Source organism: Elephas maximus, chromosome 14 (genome assembly GCF_024166365.1).
Source record: "Elephas maximus indicus isolate mEleMax1 chromosome 14, mEleMax1 primary haplotype, whole genome shotgun sequence".
Taxonomy (NCBI): Eukaryota; Metazoa; Chordata; class Mammalia; order Proboscidea; family Elephantidae; genus Elephas; species Elephas maximus.
This window is the reverse complement of record NC_064832.1, coordinates 88,918,021-88,939,724: the sequence shown is the minus strand read 5'-3', so window position 1 is coordinate 88,939,724 and position 21,704 is coordinate 88,918,021. Positions and strand designations below refer to the sequence as shown.

Genomic DNA, 21,704 nt, shown 5'->3' with positions numbered 1-21,704 from the left:
CTTCTTTTTGCCAAGTGTCAGGGAAATACAACACAGTTAAGGTTCTTACTTTTCCAGAACTTTACTAGAGAGGATGGACTATCAGCAACTGAAACAATAAATAATTTTAGATAGTGATAAGTGCCATGAAGAAAATAAAAAATTGCAATGTGGTAAAGAGTAGGTGGGTGGGTGCAGACGTGTTAAAGGGATTAGTTGGGGAAGGTCTCTCTCAGGAGCTGACATGTGAGCTGCAATCTGAATGACAAGAAGGATCCCAAGCGAGAACATTTCAGGCAGAGAGGTCGGCAGCACATGGCCAAGGTGGAAATGAACACAACTCGCTTGAGTAATAGAATGATTGCAGAACAAGAGGGAAAGAGAGGTGGGTGAGGGACAGATTATGTAGGATCTTATAAGCCAGTTCTTCTCAACCTATCTATGGTAAAAATAGAAAAAACAAAACAAAAAACAAACTCATTGCATTAGAGCTGATTCCAACTCCGAGTGCTGTATAAGACAGTGTAGAACTGCCCCATAGAGTTTCCAAAGAGCAGCTGGTGGATTAGAACTGCCACTGAGCCACAAGGGCTCCATCTATGGTAAAGAATCAATTAAAATAAACAAACAAAAAATCAGTCAGAGACTCACACGGGATCCAGCTACACATGACTAGTTCGCAGCCAGTACCACATGATAATCAGCATGCAGGCTCAACCACACCTCAAGTGAAGTACGTCCTCTTCAGTAAGCGGAATCCACAGATCATGTGCTTGATTGCTATGGCAATGCCGAATCGCAATAAAAGTTTCTAAATGACTACTCTTGATTTCTGTATGTATCTTGATACACATTGGGAACACACAGTTTATGGACTTGTGGCCCACCTTCGTGTAGCCCTGTTACGTTGTGGGGTGCCTTTGAGTCGAATCCGACACATGGCCACCCCATGTGATAGAGTAGAACTGGCTCACATGGTTTTCTTGGCTGAAATCTTTAAGGAAGCAAATTGCCAGTTCTTTCTCCCACAGAGCCACTAAGTGGGTTTGAACCACCAACCTTTTTGCTATCAGCCAAGTACTTAACCGTTGTACCACCAGAACTCCTTCATTTTGTTATAGGCCATGGAAAGGAATTTGGATTTTACTCTAAGTGCAGTGGAAAATGAAGGAAAGAGAAGAATCAAGGATGACACAGGATTTTGGTGACGCTGTTTACTAAGATGGAGAACATCAATGGAGGAACAAATTTGGCTGGAGGAGGAGAGAGCAAAAGTTCAGTTTTAAACATGTTAAGTGAGAGATGTCTAGACCTCAAAGTGGAGAGGTCAGATAGGTAGTTAGATGTACGAGTCTGGGGCTCACAGCAGAAGTCAGGGCCAGAGTTATAATTCTGGGAAGTCCACATAGCCAGCATTTAAAGATGCAAGATATATTTAAATAGACTACATGAGTTAGCTAGCAAGAGTTATTAAGGAAGAGTTCCCAGGACCTAAACCTGGAACATTCTGACATGAGAGTTGTTTCGTCAGTCTCAGCATCCAAGAAATTTGCATCTAGCATTTATGGAACTCCAGGGCTTCACAAAACATAGAATAAAATCCAAAAGCACCGTAATGCTGCCGTGAAAGTGACAGTCGATAAATACATGTGGAATGGATGAAAGAACTCCAAAAAAACCCTTCCACCTCTGAGATACTGTGATTCTAGTATTATCATATTTTTTTTGGAAATGGTATGCCCAGGTAAATAACATGCACACACATGTAATATGTGGAAATGACAAAATTATGTAATAAAGTTCTGCCATAGCGTGCCCATGCATATACAGAACACATCTGGTGACATTTTCAGAAGTGAATTTTGGGCTCTTTCACCCTCATTCAATAGCCCAAAAATGTTATTTTTGATCATATTTGAATAATAAAATCATGGTCAAGAATTCATGGGTCGAGTTTGGTCGTACCTGATAATCGGAAAATAAACAATTGAACCTGTGCATTTGTTTATATTAATTTAAGTTGATAATTATGTCTCCATCACTTTTGAGTCATCAATCAGAACCTTGAGCCTACTGAATCAAACCAAACCAAACCTATTGCAAGTGAGTAGATTCTGACTCCTAATGAACCTATAGGACAGAGTAGAACTGCCCCACAGGGTTTCCAAGGAGCGGCTGGTAGATTCGAACTGCTGACCTTTCAGTTTGAACCCACGTCTCTTAACCACTGTGCCACAGGGGCTCCTAAACCTACTGAAGCCTGTCCACAAATCATGTGCTATGAATTGGAAGCGTAAACAAAGCGAAGCCTGCACTGGCATAAATGGATCGAGTAGCTATCAACAGGAATCTCGATTCCATCAGCGTTGACATAATCATCACAGTTGTCTTCCCACTCTGGCTCTTAACTGGAGGCAGAAACAAAGCAAAACTGATACCCGATCACTCCTGGCTCAACAACTGAATGTGAAAACCTTATCAGATCATCTTAAGTGAAACCATTAAGCTGTGTTACGTCTGCTTGTTTCATAGTCTAATTATGTCTGGTAGTGCCAGTGTCTTTGGTCAATGATCATGTCACCTTAGTCCTATGCTTGTGAGCATATAAAAAGACTCTTGCTTCTTGTACATCTCACATTTGAATTTTGCCACCTCTTTTACTAGAATGAGCCAGTTATCGATTATATTGTGTACATTTTTTCAGTCTATAAATCTAAATCTTATCACCCTTTAGGCTCATGGCAGGAATTAAACTCAAGTCCTACACTGCCAACTTCAAACTAAAAGTTGTTGTGAGGGTGGAAGAAACAAGCAACAGAGTGGCAGCAAGAGAGTTTGAAGTTGGGCAGTCATCCACTGTTGGTTATACTTGATTTAGGAAAACGCCTACCTTAAATGAAGTTTCCATGAGATACGTTTCATGCAAAAAAAAAAAAAAGCCATTGCCATTGAGTCAATTCTGACTCATGGGGACCCTATATAGTTTTATGCTGGTTACATTAAATCCATTGGACAGAAAAAAAAATTGAAATTGAAGTCAGCAACATGTAGTATAGTGTGCTTATGAAAACAACACGGGTTATATGCATAAAACGTGGTATTTAAGTGTCTTCCCATCAACGGCGTCTTTAAGCTGACTCGAGTTCAGTATTCCTCTGGAGCTGTGCTTTGTTCTGACCCTGTGCTCCTCAACTCTACCTGCACATTAGAAGTTTTAACCAAATGCTGATGCAGGGGCCACACTCTCCCAGAGATTCTGATTTAATTGGTCTGGGTCACTTCTCAGCCAGAGCTGAGAAGTGCTGTTTAATCAGTCACAACTTAGTATTATGCGGGTGACACAGAGATACTTGGAGCAGGAGCAGCTGTATAAAATTTTTGTTTTTAACATTAGGAATCTGCTTTGCAACATAACATTTTTCTTCTTTGTACCCAAGTAAAAGGTTTTCTTAGACACTGGCCGAAGAAGTTCACATCAGCTGTCTCTACAGGCACTTGTGGTACTGAGGGGGTCCTGTTCCCTCCCTGGAAGACTCAGGAAATACCCTGAAATGTGCTCCCAGTTGCTGATCTGCACTCTCCTCCCACCCCCCCCCCCCCAAAAAAAAGCACTGGGGAGGCACTGCCAGCTAGACTGAAGCTCCACGATGCTTAACTTCTAACATGAATCAAATGACGGAGCTTGGAAGCCCTCACTTCAAATTGTCCTGCTGCCTTCATTACAATTAGAGAATGACAATTTTGAATCTCTGGTGGCATGCTACTTTGTGTAATTAAAATAATCGACTGGGTAGATGAGCCAACTAGGAGAATAGTAGGTTATTATTTGGAGGGAAGAGGGCCCCTAATTGGGGAACAATGCAATTCCTTGTATGTCAGACCTAAATAAATGTTTCTTTATTTTTGAGGCTGTGTGACCCCCTGCAGTGGTCTTACTAGGACGTCAGTGAGCAGTCATGGGTGAATTGTAGTCAGCAATCCAGGCTTGTCTGTAAAGGGCCTTTCACCAAGAGCTAACTGCATCTATTGACTCCCTGGGAAGTCTGCGGTCACAAGCTTGGCGGGAGCACATGAGCCCAGATAAAGATGGCTTTACCCTCTTGAAACAAAGCCAGAAATTTTATCTACTTCATTGTGCACTTTGGGTCATGTGCTAACAATGAGGATTTCTCAAATACTAATCCCCCTAATGAGAGCTTCTCCCAGCCCTTACACAAACCCCACAAGGCCCTGCGGCTCGGTGAGCCAAACAGAATAAAGGCAGCGTGGTGTTTGGCTTTTGAACTGAGTTCAAGGCAATTAAAGTCAAGGAGAAAAGGAGAGGGTTCAGAAATACCAGCATAATAAGTCGAATGACTGGAGCGTCCTGTAAATTAACTCAATTAGAGAAAGCCTGATTTAACGGCGGGGAAAACGGTGAGAAGCGTTATCCTCGTTAAATTCGACTGCTAGAGGCGCTTCTAATGAAATTACGTTTGTTTTAGTCGTTTCGTTGAATCCCATAAAATAGCGTGTGCATGTGCGTGCACACACGTGCACACGTGTGGGTTCTGTGATGTAGTGGGTATTTTTTTAAGAGGAGAGGGCTAGAGTGCAAAACAAAACAAAAATATTACAAAAGAAGAAATATAACGGAGTGAACGCTCCAGATTCCAGGCCAAGGAGTAAAGGCAGGAGGAGCGAAGAGTGGCAGGCAGAGAAAGAGCTGGTCTGAGAGAGGATTCTCCCGGGGTAAAGCCATGGGCCTCCTTCCGTGGGGGCTTCTGTTGGGTTGCCTGGGCTGTGGAATCCTGCCTGCAGCCTGGGGTCAGTTCCCCCGGGTCTGCATGACAGTGGGCAGCCTGGTGTCCAAGGAGTGCTGCCCGCCGCTGGGCGGGGAGCCCGCCAACCTCTGTGGTTCCCAGGAGGGCCGGGGGCAGTGCACGGAGGTCCAAGCAGACACCAGGCCGTGGAGTGGCCGCTATGCCCTGCGGAACCAGGATGACCGCGAGCAGTGGCCCAGGAAGTTCTTTAACCGGACCTGCAGGTGCACAGGTGAGACGCTCTGTGGGCAAACCCGGCCCACGCTGGAGTAGGTGCGCTGGGCCCCTACGGGGTCCCTTCTTAGGAAGAAATGAAACTAATAACAGGCCGTTAGACTAGGTTTTGAAAGACAAACTTAGTTTTGCCTTTTTTGTAAGCAGCATACGAATTAAGGCTGATGCTTCAGTTATAGTCTTTTCATTATCTAGTACATCTAGTTATGAGAACGAAATAAATATTACATGGGCCAGCCTGGTTATAGGAACTCGGCCAACATAACATTGACTGGCTTGCTGGAATGGGAAGTTAAAGAGCCTGGAGTCAGCTTTGAAATCGGGAGCAAGTCCTTTCAAGACTGGTGTGTTGCCTTCTTTCTAAAATGAGTTTGCACTTGTTGAAGGAGCAGGTAGGCTTGGCATCTAGAATGAAGGAGTCCAGGCAGGTGTTCTGAAGCCCTGGTCTCTGCACTTCTAATTACTGGAACAGATCTCAAGCAGGGCCCATCGTTCTCGTTAATAGTTATGACGAGGGTGTAGTTTTGCCAAAGTTGTAGAGAAGCGGTGGACAGAGCTTCCTCAGGGAGCTGGGGCCGGGATGGTTGTTAGTAGACAAAAATGGCTTTTTTTTCACTATTGTCTGGGTCTGAACTGGGCATTTAAAGTTCTTTCCCCCCCACCCTCGGTATCTCTCTATTAGACCCCTGTCTCTCTTGTTCCCTGTTTCTTTGAAGTCTCTGGGCATTCCTGATTCCTCTGGCTCTGAGAGCCTTCTCAGATCCCTGCAGGGGTGCACCTTCCAGTTCTCAGCAGCCATGCGCAGCAGTGGAAATACTCAAAGGCTGGCTAGCATTTGAAACCAAAAACAGAAGCAGCAACTTCAGCAAAGTGCTTGGACATCCTTCTATGGCAGCTGGCTGCCTAACACTTTTTCTTTTTTTGAAGTGTTTTTTTAACTGATGTTCTTGTGTGATGCTGGGACCTAGGAAAATACAGATAATTGAGCAATGTAAAAAGGAGTCCCTGGGTAGCACACTCTTGACTACTAACCAAAGGATTGGTGTTTCGAAGCCGCCCAGAGGCACTTTGGCGGTCAGGTCTGGTGATCTGCTTCCAAAAGGTCACAGCCTTGAAAACCCTATGGAACACAGTTTTACTCTGCACACATGGGGTCTAAGAGAATATATGAAGGGCTGTGATGTTAATGTAGGAATGATACTAGGTTTTTAAAAACATTAAAAAAATTCTGGCCTTATAATCATTTTGTAGTCGTATTGTTAATTCTGTGATTAACTCTTAGGTCCTAGTTTTGCCTTTGGTATTAATGTGACGAAAGATTTTAATAGCATAGTGAGTATATACTATTCATTTCTTCTAAGCTCTCTAAGCACTTGCTTCCATAGACATTGTCTCATAGATGCTCATGGCTTTCCAGTCTAATGAGAAGCAGTAGGTTCATATTATGTGGCTTTTGGAAACCACATTACCATAGTAACTTCTTTGTCCATGACTCAAAAATACTTCCAGAATAATTATTTCCAGGTTAATCCATGATAATGTTGCCATGACTTATAAAGGTTGAAATTCTCCATTTTGTTGAATCCAGGGCCATCGTTAGCTCTGCTTATTACCACCTCATTTTTCTTTTTTACTTGGTTAGCAGGCTCTCAGAGTAAGGTGGAAATGGAAAGAATAGAATAGAGAACACCAGAATAGAAACAATAATTGCTCCTTCCCTTTTCTGAGGTCATGTTTATAAACACTCCCCCAGAAGTGCAGGAACCAAGGGTCACAGTGACCTGCTTTCAAAACATAAAAGGACTCCCTACTGTGACGACATTGTACGTACCTGTACCTAAAAAGGCCCAAACCAAAACCATTGCTCTCGAGTTGATTCTGACTCACAGTGACCCTATAGGACAGAGTAGAACTGCCCCATAGGGTTTCCAAGGCTGTCATCTTTACAGAAGTGGACCATCCTGTCTTTCTCCCTCAGCAGCTGGTGGGTTCAAACTGCTGATCTTTTGGTTAGCAGCTGAGCACTTAACCACGGTGCCACCACGGCTTCTTCCTAAAAAGGCAGTGGGCCAGAAATAGGGCCTGTACTGTAAGTCTAGGCTGTAAGGACATCACATTTACCTAGGACATTCCAAAAAAGCCCTGCTTGGGTATATGGTCTCCACTGAGAGCTATTGCCAGGACCACAACTAACCCTGAGACCCAACTCCTGATTTGTGGCTTGCCTTCTCTCCACTATGGTTTGTTCTGTTGCTCTGAGTTGGAATTGACTCAACAGAGATGGGTTTTGGGTTTTATATTCATTCAAAAAGGAGCCCTGGTGGGTTCAAAAAGTTATGCCCTTGACTGCTAGCCGAAAGGTTGGTGGTTCGAATCCACCTTTTGGCTCCGTAGGAGAAAGACCTGTTGATCCACTTTCATAAAGATTACAGCCTAGAAGGCCCTATGGGGCAGTTCTTCTCTGTCACATGGGGTCGCTATGAGTCGGAATCGACTCGATGGCACCTAACAACAACAATATGATACTCATCCAGGACCATAGCGCACTCTGTACCAACTGTGGATGGTTCTGTTTCTGTTAGCAATTAGGGGCTCCTCGGGGGTCTTTGTCTTTGAGTCTCAGGGCTCCAGACTGGGAAGTTGTTTAGTGTTAATAATAACCACCATTCTGTGATTCCTACCCCGTGTTCCAAAACAAGACAACGCCCTTCAATTTATTCCCTCCCGAGAGTGAGCTGCTTGCCTTCCCAGAGTAGATTTTTCATAGTATGGGAGGCAGTCTTTAACTTTTCCCCTCTGTGTTAGTATTGAAACCTGATCTTGAACCCCCAAACTGCTCCTCTCCGGTAGCCTCAGGATTCTTTTGCAAAAATGACCCCTGGGAGTCTCCTGGGGTTGCTTAGAAATCCTTAAAGAAGAGTTGTAGATTAGCTTCTAGCAACTTGACTGTTGATGACTCTGAATTTTGTTAATTCATTAAGGGAATAAATTCCTCAGAGTTTCTGTGATCATGAAGCTGGTAAAAGATTTTGGCATGATAAATTGAAACGAATACAAATTCTGGGAAAAAAAAAAACCTTGAAAAATTCTGTGCTCAAATTCTCTATTATTCTCTGTAGTGGGAAATTGAAAGAACAACAAAAAAACTTGCTGAACTTAATTATCAGGAAGAGCTAAACTTCAGGAGATTTTGGCACCAGCCATTTACCTTACAAGTCTTAACTGCCAGTTGGCATTTATGGGAATACACCAGCTACAGCTGTGTCGTCGGGCTTTTGAAAAACATGCACACTAAATAGTTTTTGAACAATCGGCTGAGAGCGTCTTGTTTGTACAAGTGACTAGGTGCCTCCATCTTCCAATCTCTGAAATGGGAGTAATGATGAAACCATACTTGTAAAATCCTTTAAAGCTCTGTAGATGAAAAGCCCTGTGTGAGTATAAAGTATTGTTATTAAAATAATAGAATCTTTAATTAAAAGGAATAGCCTATTTAGAGCTCCTTGTAAACGTGCTAATCGGTGGTCTTTAAGCTTATTTAGTCTAATAGTCTTCATGTCGGAACCTGCATTGTTTGGTTGTTCTCACTCCATTTCCATTTTATCCCATTCCTAAATAGGTACAGGACTCTGACTTTTAAAATTTAATTCCTGCTCCAGGACACACTCAATGGTAGATAGGTTGATATCATCTGAGATTCTTCCCCTCCCCAACCCAGCTCCATTTCTTAGTAAAACAAACAATATACTTTAAAATGACTTTTCTCTCTTGTTTTTTTGCTGTTGATATCAGTAGGCTAAAGAAAAAAATCAACTTTGATGTAAAATTTTTCTAGGAAATCTCAGTTGAAGAAATAAGTGTTTTGTGCACTAGGCTTTTGTGTTGCCTCACTTTTCAGCTATCTTCCGCATTTTTAACAACTGCCGTAGGCCAGCTTTGCAAACTTAAAAATGGAAGATACCTGACTGTAGAGTTAGGTGTATTTTCTCTGAGATGTTTCACTGAATACATTTCTGGGTCACAGGTGGGCTCAAATCCAGACAAACGCTTTCTTATCAGTACTCATACATTGTTTTGAGGTGGGAGTCAGGATGGTGGGGTGCAACTCTGGTTACGTTAAAGGAGACGTTCCTTGTTCACCACCGTTGTCAAGCATTTCCCAACTTCTGAGTCAGAATTAATAATTTTCTCTTTTGTCACCCCAGAGTGCATTGTCTATGCCTGTTTTCCCTTTTCCCACAGTTAGACTTGTATTGATATTTCCTTGTGTGTGTGTTCATTGCCATTAGTCTGAGGAGGCACTACACCTTACTTATATTTATATCCTCTTTAATGGGAAACCCCGGTGGAGTTAATGGTTAAGAGCTATGGCTACTAACCAACAGGTCGGCAGTTTGAAACTACCAGGCTCTCCTTGGAAACTCTGTGGGGCAGTTCTACTCTGTCCTATAGGGTCACTATTGGGGCAGTTCTACTCTGTCCTATAGGGTCACTATGAGTCAGACTCGAGGGCGGTGAGTTTGTTTTTTTTTTTTTGTTTTTTAGGGTCTAATGCTTTTTATTCAAATATCCATTGATTCCTTCACAATACACTCAACTAACATTTATTTAGCACCAATTTACATAAGGCCCTTCAGGTTCAAAGAGGGGGAAAACAGACATGATTCTTAACGTGTCCAGTGAATAAGTCATGCAGATATGTAAACGAATAATTCCGATACTCTTTGATAAGTGGTATCTAATAATGTTAGTATTCATACAACACTCCCATAGAACTTACTCTGTGACAGGCACTACCCTCAGTCTTCTCTCTGTATGTTATTAAGGTGCTTGTTTTACATAAGGCTCCTATGAGGTGGAACGCTTACTCTCTGAGAGGTTAAGTAACTTGTTTGGAGTTACCAAGTGTAGCCACTTGTTTGAATGCACAAAACGCTATGGGAGCCCAGAAGAGGACAGGTTCAGTCTTGACTGCCCTTTAGAAGGTAGGTGTTCATAAAATTATTTGCTGAGTAAATCAACTAGAGAGACAATTAGTCCTTGATAATTTTGTTTCTGCCAACCAAAAGACTTGTAGTAAAGGAAGTGCCCAAGCCAAACCAATCCATTGCTGTCAAGTTCATTCCAACTCATAGAGACCCTACAGGACAGAGTAGAGCTGTCCCACAGGGTTTCCAAGGAGTGGCTGGTGGATTTGAACTGCCAACCTTTTGGTTAGCAGCAGAGCTCTTAAAGTCTTAAAACTCTCAGCATTAAGTTATGAATTACTCAAATTTAACAATGGGACTCCTAGATGTAAAGACAAGTTTTATGTCTTTAAACATAGAACGATATTGAATTTATTATTACACAATTTAGGTGTGCTATTTGTTAGCATTTTGAAGGAAGAAATTACTCTCTTATCACAGAGATGGGGCTAGGTATTCACTTCCAATTGTCTGGGTAAACAGCTGGAATTACAAGTACTTAGTATTCGCAACAGTTTGTTCAATCATTCCTCAAAAAGTATTCTATTCTGGTAACAGTTGCCAGAGCAGATGATATGTTTCAATCAAAGATGTTTTAAAAATAGATACTATACAATTCTAGTAGGTAGCCTGAGGGAAAATAAATACCTCTTGAGCTCCATGAAACCGGAAGGTAGGGACAGTGTCTGATTTTGCTTATTACTGAGTCACCAGCATCTTGTATAGTGTCTGATGTTATAATACCTACTCAATAAATATTTGTTAAATAAAACTTTGTACATGGTATAGCTTTACTTCAGTAATCAAAATTCATTTTAAGTTGAATTCAAACTACTCATGGTTTAATTCAAAAACATGATTTCAGTCTTGAGAATAAAATTTTTCTCTTTCAATATATTTTTTACTTATGTTTTCGTGTCGTGCTGGAACATAGAAAAATAGAGATAATTGAGCTGGAAACAGTAGGTAGAATATTTTGTATGCTACAAAGAGCCGTGAATGGAAAAGTGTCAAACAGGAGGTACTCGCATCAGAGGTAAGAATGAGGGGGCCAACATACATTCCCAGGACAAAAAAGGTCAGGATGTAAACCATTTGTTCATGAGAAGAATATGTCAAGATGTAAACAATTTGTTCCCAGGAAAAATGTGTTCATGACTGCAATCATGTATAACTGAACAGGCTGGCACCACTCACCTAGGTAGTAACTCACTCCCTCCTAGCCAAGAGGTTGACCTTTACATTTTAAAGGACTTCAAGCTGAAGCTGATCTTATCTATAATTAGCCATTAACCCTCTACCTTTCCTTTGTTCTCTATGTATATAGACCCCTCTCTCTGTGGAGTGCTTTGTAGTTTTACTTAGCGCTGCCTAGCTCAAGCTATATTATTCCTCAATAAACTCCAGTTTTTCACTCCTAATAGTGAGGAATTTTCTTCTTTGACAAAGCATAGAACCCAAATAACCAATTATTTCCTTTTTAACTCTCCCTTTTTTGATTCTATTTTAATAGCCCTAGTGACACAGTGGTTAAAGCACTCGGCTGCTAAAGAAAAGGTCAGTTTCCAATCACTCCTTGGAAACCCTGTACCACAGCTCTACTCTGTTCTGTAGAGTCACTTTGAGTTGAAATCAACTCATCAACAATGGGTTTTTTTTTTTTTAATTCTACTTTAAAGGAAAATTTCCTTGACCATCAAAAAATCCATTGGGCTAATAGAAAGGGAAGCCTGTGCATTTTCTTTATATACTACAAATTTCATTTTTAAGCTATTGGAAATTTTTCCTTCCCTTTAGTGATCCAAATAACCTCTTGACTATGGTCATCATATTTTTTATTTTCCTCTATTTTAGTACTTACAGCTTATCAAAATTATTACTGGACCTGTTTTTCCTGCTAAAAAATGTGGAAATCCACAGGGCAGGCAGAGAAAGGAAGAAGAAAATGTACTCTATACTACACTTTCCTCAAGGAGCCCTGGTGGCACTGTGGTTAAAGCGCTCTGCTGCTAACGGAAAGGTCAGCAGTTTGAACCCACTCAGTGGCTCCGTGGGAGAACCGATCTGGCCATCTGCTCCTATAAAAATTACAGCCTAGAAAACCCTACAGGGCAGGTCTACTCTGTCACATTGGGTCACTATGAGTCAGAAATTGACTCGGTAGCACTTAACAACATACCTCATTCATTCAGCAAATACTAATTTGTTCAAAGCCAAGCACAGACCTAGGCCACAGGGTCACTACTGCCTTTCAGCTGCCTGAAGCTGAGACAAGCACAGAGAGGGCTGGAGTTGGTGTAATAAATGTGATGAATGAGGAGTTATGGGTACTGTGGGAAAGTGGAGTAGAGGCATCTGACAGAGGCATGTGGAATCAAGAAAGACCTTATAGAGGACTCAACAAAAAGCTTAAAGGAGGTGTGGGGTAATGCAGGCAAAGTAGCACTGGGCCGGGGGGGGGGGAGGGCAGTGAGGAAAAGGTGTTCCAGATAAAGGAATAACAGATAAAAAGACTGGGGTGCCTGAGGTGGAGGAGGAGGAGACCCAGTGAACTGGTCACCCTTGTTAAGTGCTTTTCAAAGCCTCTTTTATCCTCTGGTAGATAAGCATCCTCTTTTGTCTCAAAGTTTCACTCCAATATTATTTACAGTTTTACCCTCTAACTTACTACCACCTAAGGAATGAGGTGTGGTCATACTAAAAGCATTAATCAAGAAGGCTAAGATGGAAAAGTGAAGGCCAAGCTAAAATACCTAGCCATTTAGACCCTAATCAGAAAGATTCTTAGACTCTGATATTCTAGCACTCGTTCCTCCGGCATCGATAAAGCCCAGACATTCGTACAGTTGACAAGCAACCCCAGAGTGATTTGTACTTCCTGCCGTCATGGCAGCTAATTCACCTACATAACCTGTCAGCCTCCATTGATTTTGTCTTAACTCTGTCTCCTTTGTAAAACAAACCAGATATTTTATGTTAGATTTCACCCACATTGCTGGAAATCAGCCTATTTATTTATTTGTTCCACCGCTGGCAAGGTATGTACTCTCTCCTCCTCTAAATCAATAGCCTGTTTTGTCATCAGCCCCCTCGTCTGTCACAGGGATAACAGGCACAGCACTGTGGGCATGCAGGGACCACTGCTCTTCCCAGGTCAAGCAGGAAGTGGGGAGCACGCAGGAAGGGACACCCCCGCATGATCCAAAGAGGAAGGAGAGTGTGGAAAATGGCATGTAATGGTGTTTCCTAACCTGTTTCCTTGCTGAGAATATTCCTAAGGAACTCTTAAACTCTCAGTCCATCTGGAGATAAAAACATCCAAGAAGAGAGTTAGTTGTTCTCATTAGTTGCCATCTAGTTGCCATAGTACGACACACTGACAGACGGGTGGTAGCAAGAAGAGAGTACCAAAACCAAACCCGTTGCCCTCAAGTTGATTCCAACTCATAGCAACCCTATAGGAGGACAGAGTACAATTGCCCCTTAGGGTTCCCAGGGAGTGCCTGGTGGATTCCAACTGCTGACCTTTTGGTTAGCAGTCGAGGTCTTAGCCCCTGCGCTACCAGAGCTCCAAGAAGAGAGTAAGGGAAGGAAATTGAGTCCTCACCTTCTGTTGCATTGTACTTTCTTCTCTTCCACTCTAGTTCAAATTCACTGATTTCTTTCAAACTTCATAAACCCTCTTTCTTCTCCGTCTTTACCTTTTTTATGAACTAGGAAACTTTGCTGGCTATAACTGTGGAGACTGCAAGTTTGGCTGGACTGGCTCCAACTGTGATCGGAAGAAACCACCAGTTGTTCGGAAAAACATCCATTCCCTGACTCCTCAGGAGAGGGAGCAGTTCCTGGGAGCAATGGACCTTGCAAAGAACACCACGCACCCCGACTACGTGATCACCACGCAGCACTGGCTGGGCCTGCTCGGGCCCAATGGAACCCAGCCACAAATTGCCAACTGCAGTATTTATGATTACTTTGTGTGGCTTCATTACTATTCTGTTAGAGATACATTATTAGGTGGGTGTTTTTCCTTGGCTTGAGGTATGTTATTTTAGGTTTGGGACTGTGGGAGGTGGGAAGGAATTTCAGGCAAGTTAATTAACAAGAGAGCAACCACAAGGGAGGGTTAGGCTTATGAAAGTCTTGAAATGATCAAATACTGCCTGAAGTTAGAATGCAACCGTTTCTTCCTGTATGTTGGTTCTTGAGTCAAAATCTAAACTGCTGTCTATGAAGCTATTAATCCTCAAAGGCAAAGTTGGTGAAGTAGAGGTGAATGTATTTTGATTCCAGAAGAATACATTTCTAAATCCGGTCATGGAAGCCCTCTGTGAACTTTGCATCACATTAGAGGGATTACCTGAGCGTGTGCCAAAGCACATGAAACTTCTTTGTGGAGAATTAGACTGTTTGTGTTGGAAGTGTGTATCCAGTTAAATACCATGTATTAATCTGTAGACTTTCAGATAATCCTGTGTGGTACCCAGCCACTGCTGGGGATCCCCGGGAGTTGTGGAGTTGTGTTGTCAAGAAGGAGTCCCTGGGTGGTGCAAACGGTTAACGTGCTGAGCTGCTAACTGAAAGCTTGCCAGAAAGGCCTGGTGATCTGCCATCAGCCATCAAAAACGCTGTGGAGCACAGTTCTACTCTGGCACCCATGGGGTTGCCACTAGTCAGAATTGGCTTGTGGGCAAGTGGTTTTATTGTCAAGCCAAAGTACAGGTTGAGCCACTGCAATGTAGAGCTCCTTCTGCTTGGCCCTTTGGACCACAATTATGTTTGCCACTTGAGAAAATGGCGCCGTGAGCTTTGGGATCCCAAAAATTGGGCCTTCGGTAGGATGTGGAATGGGGGTTGTTGTCTGTTATAAACTTCATTAACCAAGCAGGTCCAACTTCGTGCTTAGTTATTTTTCAGTCTAGGGAAAACCATAAACACCAGTTGGTTCCAGGAGGATCTGAATCCATTCCGGATTCCACCTGGAGCAGTTCTGAAGTCTTGTCTGTGCTTGCCACAATCCTCACCTTTAGGGCTCCTCAGAGTGAGTGAGGACATGGAGCTCGTTTTGAATAGTGAGGGTCTCATTTGGGATTGTCTGTCCTGTTTATCACCTGTTCCCTGTCACTCAATCCCTGCTCATTGTTCTGTTTTGAGAACTTTAATCTTTGTTCTGGATTAAAACATAAAACAAGGACTGTGTTGCCAACAGCAACCACAGCAGTTCTTTTCTCAGTATGAGTTTTTTTTTTTTTGAAACTTGCCTCCTGGGGAAGCATCCGTCTTTCTTTATCGATAGGTAAGGAGGCTCTTCTGGCTATAAACTTTACAGTTTTCCTGTCAAAGCTCTGAGGAATTTTTGCTTTATGAGAGGGTAGTCTCTCAAGAGGAAAAGAAAACCATAGTTTCTGGTCGTATCTAGGAATTAAATTTATATTCATGTCTGTTCAGCTCTCTGAAGCTATTACGGGTACTTTGAAAAAGAACTAAAGTTAGATAAAGTTTCTACATAACCATCAAAAGCTGTTACTGAAGGAGGAAGAAGGATGGAACAGGCAGTAAGGAGGTCATTAAATCGCCCAGAGCTTTTCACTAAAATTGGCAGTTCCAGTGGCCAGCCAAATTGGTTTGAATCTATTTTTCTCTCTTCTGGACTTGGCAACCATGCTTGTCAGCTAGCAGTTGTAAGTGATTGATGGGTGAGGCAAACTCTGTGGAAGTTCTTTTTGGTTACATGAATACTGCATCAGAACTAAGCGCAGTTGAAGTTACTATATTAATTAACCCTTCTCTGATAAACCTGTGCCTTTGTAAGGAGTAGGTCAGAAAACGTCTTTTAAATATGAACGTTTAGTTTAGCTCTTAGTGAGCTACTCTTCTAGATACTCTATTTCTTCTTAGTGAGTTGTTGCTTAAAAATCAGATACATAGCTGGGGTGCTTAAAGCTGAGAGTGACCTGGGGTTTTCGGAATCTCTGCTGAAAATCAAACTTTTGAGACTCAAAGGAGGGTTTATACTAAAAGTGTTACTTGCTTCTGAAAGTGTTTTGTCATTAATGTTGTTTTCAGGTAGATATACAGCTTTTTTTTTTTTTACTAAAACATCATGGACTTACTGGCTCTACAGACATATCTCAGGTAATGTTTAGTATTTTAAAAATCAGATTCTGTGACTTTCATACTTTCTTCAATTGTTTTAGGACCAGGGCGCCCATACAAGGCTGCAGATTTCTCCCACCGAGGACCTGCCTTTGTGACCTGGCACCGGTACCATTTGTTGTTGCTGGAAAGAGATCTTCAGGTCGGTCAGGACTATAGCTTTCGTCCTTTAAATTTTGCAGTAAATTTGGTTAAGCCATTTATGAGTCTTTCTTACTGTGTGTGTGTGATGGCATGAATTAAATGACTGGACATGCCCTTTGCTTTTAGCGACTGACTGGCAATGAGTCCTTTGCTTTGCCCTACTGGAACTTTGCTACTGGGAGAAACGAGTGTGACGTGTGTACAGACCAGCTGTTCGGGGCAGCCAGACAAGATGATCCAACTCTGATTAGTCAGAACTCAAGATTCTCCAGCTGGGAAATTGTCTGTGACAGGTAATGGTGTATGTACCTGCAGTAGGAATCCAGAGACCATATTTTCTTTCTTTCTTTCATCCCTTTTAATTGCGGTAAATGTATATGTAACAAAATATCTGACATTTAAACAATCTTTCCATGTACAGTTCAGTGACTTTAATTATGTTCATCATGTCCCTCCACCATCACCATTATCTGTCCCTGAATTATACCATCGCCTTTAACAGAAGCTCAGTGTCCCCTAAGCATTGAGTTCTCCTCCACACCCCCCACCCCTGGTAATCACTAATAAACTTTGCCTCTATACAGTTAAAAAAAAAAACAACAACAAAAAACCAAACCCATTGCTGTCAAGTCGATTCTCTCTCCTAGCGACTCTATAAGACAGAGTAGAACTGTCCCATATGGTTTCCAAGGAGCAGCTGGTAGATTGGAATTGCCGACCTTTTGGTTAGCAGCCATAGCTCTTAACCACTACACCACCAGGGTTTCCCTATACACTGTACGCTTGCCTATTCTAGATATTTCACAGAAGTAGGATCATACAATATTTGTCCTTCTCTGACTGACTTATTTCACTCAGCATCATGTTTTCAAGGTCAGAAACTGTATTTTCTTCTGTCTTAGTGACTCAAATGGAGAAGGCACTTTATATTTCTGTTTCTAATGCATTCTGTTTACATGTTTCTCAGATGAATGGTTTTCCCATGGAAGTTGGGATTTAAAAAATTCTGAGCCCTTCAATAAACAAAACAGATGTATCAAAATCACTTTTGTGCATACAATATGCGTGGCCATCATTTTGAGGTCAACCACTTTAAAATTAGGAGTAGTTCTTGCATACATCCAACATTTGTTTCTCACGTACCATACTCTGGACAATGTAATAGTGTTGGGAATATAAGGATAAATAATATAGAGCCTTCCATCTGAATGTTGTTGTAAATCTACAAAGATAGCCTCTGGTAAACAAATACAATACGATGGGAGAAGTACCATAATAGGTGTATGGGCAAAACCAAGAGAAGAGTCAGAGAAAGTCCCAAAGAAGTGGGGCCAATTATTCTCAGACTTTAAGGATGAAGAGCCCTTAATGAGATGTACGGGAGGTGAGAAGAGTGTGGGAATGTAGTGTGTCCTACCTGGAGGGAATAACACATGAAGCTTGAAAATTCTCCGGGAGCAGTCTGCTATGCCTGGACCATGGGGTGCTGGTGATTGAGGCAGAAAGGGCTGTAGGGTAAGGGAGGGTGATCTCTGAAGTACTAAAGAAGAAAGAAGCAGATAGACATCCTGCAGCCCAGGGAGAATTCCGTCCTCAAAGACTCCTTGATCTGTTTCTCTTTCTTAGCACACATTGCAGAAAAACATTCCCCAAGAGGACCGTTTGCCTTCTTTTTTTCCCCCCATATTCCCACATTTTTAACCCCACTATTCTAGATGTGGAGTGCTGGTGGCCCAGTGGTTAAGAGCTATGGTGAGCTACAGCTGCTAACTAAAAGGTGGGCAATTTGAATCTACCACCTGTTCCTTGGAAACCCGATGGGGCAGTTCTACTCTGTCCTACAGGGTCGCTATGAGTCAGAATCGACCCCACGTTAATGGGTTTTTTGGGTTATTCTAGATGTTCTCCCAGGGTCTTTAGACTGATGGAAGACACAGAGCTCCAGTTCACCTTCTAGGCTTCAATGTCAACACCACCTGAGCCTGTGCGTGTGTGTGTTTGGATGGGTCTTGGCCTGTTTGTATAGTGGTTAAGCACTTCACTGCTAACCAAAAGGTCAGTGGTTCCAATCCACCAGCCGCTCCATGGAAGGATGTGGCAATTTGCTTCCATAAAGATTTATAGCCTTAGAAACCCTATGGGGGCAGTTCTGCTCTGTCCTATAGGGTCACTATGAGTTGACGCTGACTTAATGGCGACGGGTAACAGGTAAGGCCTAGCTAGCAGGGACCCCATCTTCTACATCCAAAGCATTTCCCATATCTCTCAGGACAATGTTCCAGGACAAACCAAAAACCAAAGCAAACCTGTTGCCATCACATCAATTCCAACTCATGGCAACCTCATATGTTACAGAGTAGAACTGAACACCATAGGGTTTTCTTGGCTGTAATCTTTACAAAAGCAAATTTCCAGGGCTTTCTTCTGTAGTGCCTCTGGGTGGGTTCGAACTGCCCACCTTTTGGAGAGCAGTTGAGTGCAAACTATTTGTGCCACCCAGGGATCTTTCAAAACAAAGCGTGCATAATAAATGTTTATCATATGATTTAACTTGATTCTGTAAAGTGTTATTTCCCATAGTAACTTGGCATACTAATAGGTGGTATGTGAAAAGAGATTTCTGTGATGAAATAAATTTGGGGATTCTGAGTTGAAAAGGATTTTTGTTTTAGAACTTCTCTAGAGCCTTCCATATACAGATACGTTGTGACTTTCCAAAAGGGGTCTCAGCTTATTGACCTTGGGAGCCTGATCTCACTGGAACACGTGCTGGGGGATGCTGCCTTGAGGGTCTTTTTTTGACTTAGATTTTAGGTCCTGGCCTCTTTCATCTTTGTGTGTGTACTGATTTTGTCCTCATGTACACAGAACCAACCCCACCCATTAAAACCCATACAGTAACAGCTTTACAGTTTTATCTCTACCAATAAAATAAACGCTCTGACGATGGAATTTCAGGTCCCAACAGGCGTGGGGGAGATAATCTTTTATGGGCATGGAAACTTCTCAGCCTTCATATTTATCATGTAACTATCAATCCCCTTCCAGCCTTGGAATATTTTCTAATACAGTGTTTCCTCTAATACCTCTCCTGTACGTAGTTTCATCTGTGTTTACTCTCACCGCCTCTATCTGCCTTCGTTGTTGTTAGGTGCCATCGAGTTGGCTCTGACACATGGTGACCCTACGTACAACAGAACAAAACACTGCCTGGTCCTGTGCCATTCTCACAATCATTATGTTTGAGCCCATCGTTGCAGCCACTGTGTCAATCCATCTCACTGAGGGTCTTCCTCTTTTTCATTGACCCTCTACTTTAGCAAGCATGATGCCCTTCTTCAGAGACTGGTCTCTAGTTTGCCTAAAACGCTTTCCTAGCTTTTTATAACCACTTGCACTCAAAATGGCTCATCTCAGCACAATACAGGCTACCCTTTCTCTCTTCAGAGACTCAAGGTTTAAATGCACTTGACTAGAGTCAGAATCTTGCCTTGTAAGCCTTACCACTGTCTTTCAATGGAACATTGATTATTCTTCATGTTTGTGCCTATATTTTATCCATCTATGTTTTTGAAACCGCTTAATTCACAATTACTTTGGGGGATGGTAGTTTTACCACTTTTTCTTGACTGGTAACATTTTACTGTAACTATGACCATGATGGCTTTGCTTGGTCCAAAGTTATCCATGAGTTAAGACATATTTTTAATCTTACAAATCTTAGCTTGGATGACTACAACCGCCGTGTCACCTTGTGTAATGGAACCTATGAAGGTTTGCTGAGAAGAAATCAAGTGGGAAGAAACAATGAGAAATTACCAACCTTAGAAGACATACGAGACTGTCTGTCCCTCGTTAAGTTTGACAATCCTCCTTACTTCCAGAATTCTAGCTTCAGCTTCAGGTGGGTGCTCTGAGCTCTGCTACGCTGGCAATTTATAATATCTTTAGACTTTTATCCTTGTGTTTTGTAATGGACTAGAAGGAAATCCTGACGTCGGGAGGCATGTACAAATCCGAGTAATGGAGAGGCTATAATAAGAAAGATTATGGAGAGCGGATAAGAAAGGTTAATAAGGGATTAGTGTTAGGAAAATATTGAAAGAAAACACAGGCCTAAAGTTCCTGGGTAGTGCAAACAGTTAACACACTTAACTGCTAACCGAAAGGTTGGAGATTCAAGTCCTCCCAGAGGTGCCATGAAAGAAAGGCGTGGCGAGCTACTTCCAAAAAATCAGCCATTGGAAACCCTTTGCAGCACCGTTTGACTCTGCCACACGTGGGGTGGCCATGAATCAGAATTGACTCAAAGGCAACTGCTAACTGATGTCCCCTAGAAGTTCCTAGTCAGGTGGAGGAGACAGATATGAAGGCAAATAATTGTCATACAGCATACAAGAGATATAATTCAACTGACGGCGCGGAAGTAGCATCGAGTGAGAGCTCCCTCCCTTTACAGCAGATCATTATCAAAGATTTGGTCTAGATCTTAGCTAATTAGTTATGGCAGAGTTTCCCGTACCAAAAACCAAACCCATTGCTGTCGAGTCAATTCCTACTTACAGTGATCATACAGGACGGAGTAGAACTGCCCCATAGGGTTTCCAAGGAGTGGTTGGTGGATTTGAACTGCTGCCCTTTTGATTAGCAACTGAGCTGTTATCCTCTGTGTCACCGGGGCTCCAATGTCCCTAACAAAAACCCAAAGTCACTGCCGTAGAGTTGATTCTGACTCATAGCAACCCTATAGGGACAGAGTAGAACTGTCCCATAGGATTTCAATGGCTGTAATCTTTACAGAAGCAGACTGCCACATTTTTCTCCTGTGGAGTGGCTGGTGGATTCAATCCGTCAACCCTTCCGTGAGCAGCAGAGTACTTTAACCACTGCGCCACCTGGGCTCCTTCCCATACCCCATCCCAATCTCAAATTAGAAGACTATTGTCTAGGCTGGAAACAATGAAAAGAGACCGTTACCAGACTGTGACTGTTGTTGCTGTCATTCTGGTTTTTCCCAGGAATGCCCTGGAAGGGTTTGATAAAGCAGATGGGACACTGGATTCCCGAGTGATGAGCCTCCATAATTTGGTCCATTCCTTCCTGAATGGGACAAACGCTTTGCCACATTCTGCTGCCAATGATCCTGTTTTTGTGGTATGTTCAAACACTAAGAATCGATGAAAAAATCTCTAGATAATATTTCTGGGTTTATTTGCTTTTAAATAAGATTTGATGATGCTTCTTCTCTGTGTAAACAATGTGATACACGCACACGTAGATTGATTTTAATACACCCCATGCCGTTGTTGTTCTTGTTAGTTGATGTCACCTTGATTCTGACTCAGGGCAACCCCATGTGTTACAGAGTAGAACTGCTCCACAGGGTTTTCTTGGCTCTAATCTTAATGGAAGCAGATCACCA

General features: G+C 42.3%; 1 protein-coding gene across 3 annotated transcripts in view; it reads left to right on the top strand.

Annotated features, from left to right (window-relative positions):
• DCT (dopachrome tautomerase) overlaps window positions 1-21,704 on the top strand; it is a 90,923-nt gene that overhangs the window by 45,862 nt on the left and 23,357 nt on the right. For 2 of the 3 annotated variants that reach the window (XM_049853218.1, XM_049853219.1), the window contains exons 3-7: window positions 13,700-13,999; window positions 16,180-16,280; window positions 16,409-16,575; window positions 20,007-20,186; window positions 21,301-21,436. In XM_049853218.1, the coding sequence (XP_049709175.1) occupies window positions 13,837-13,999; window positions 16,180-16,280; window positions 16,409-16,575; window positions 20,007-20,186; window positions 21,301-21,436 (747 nt within the window). In that variant the 5' untranslated portion in view covers window positions 13,700-13,836. Of the gene's footprint in view, window positions 1-4,718; window positions 5,014-13,699; window positions 14,000-16,179; window positions 16,281-16,408; window positions 16,576-20,006; window positions 20,187-21,300; window positions 21,437-21,704 lie in introns of those variants that run through there. The other variant, XM_049853217.1, reaches the window with a different exon arrangement.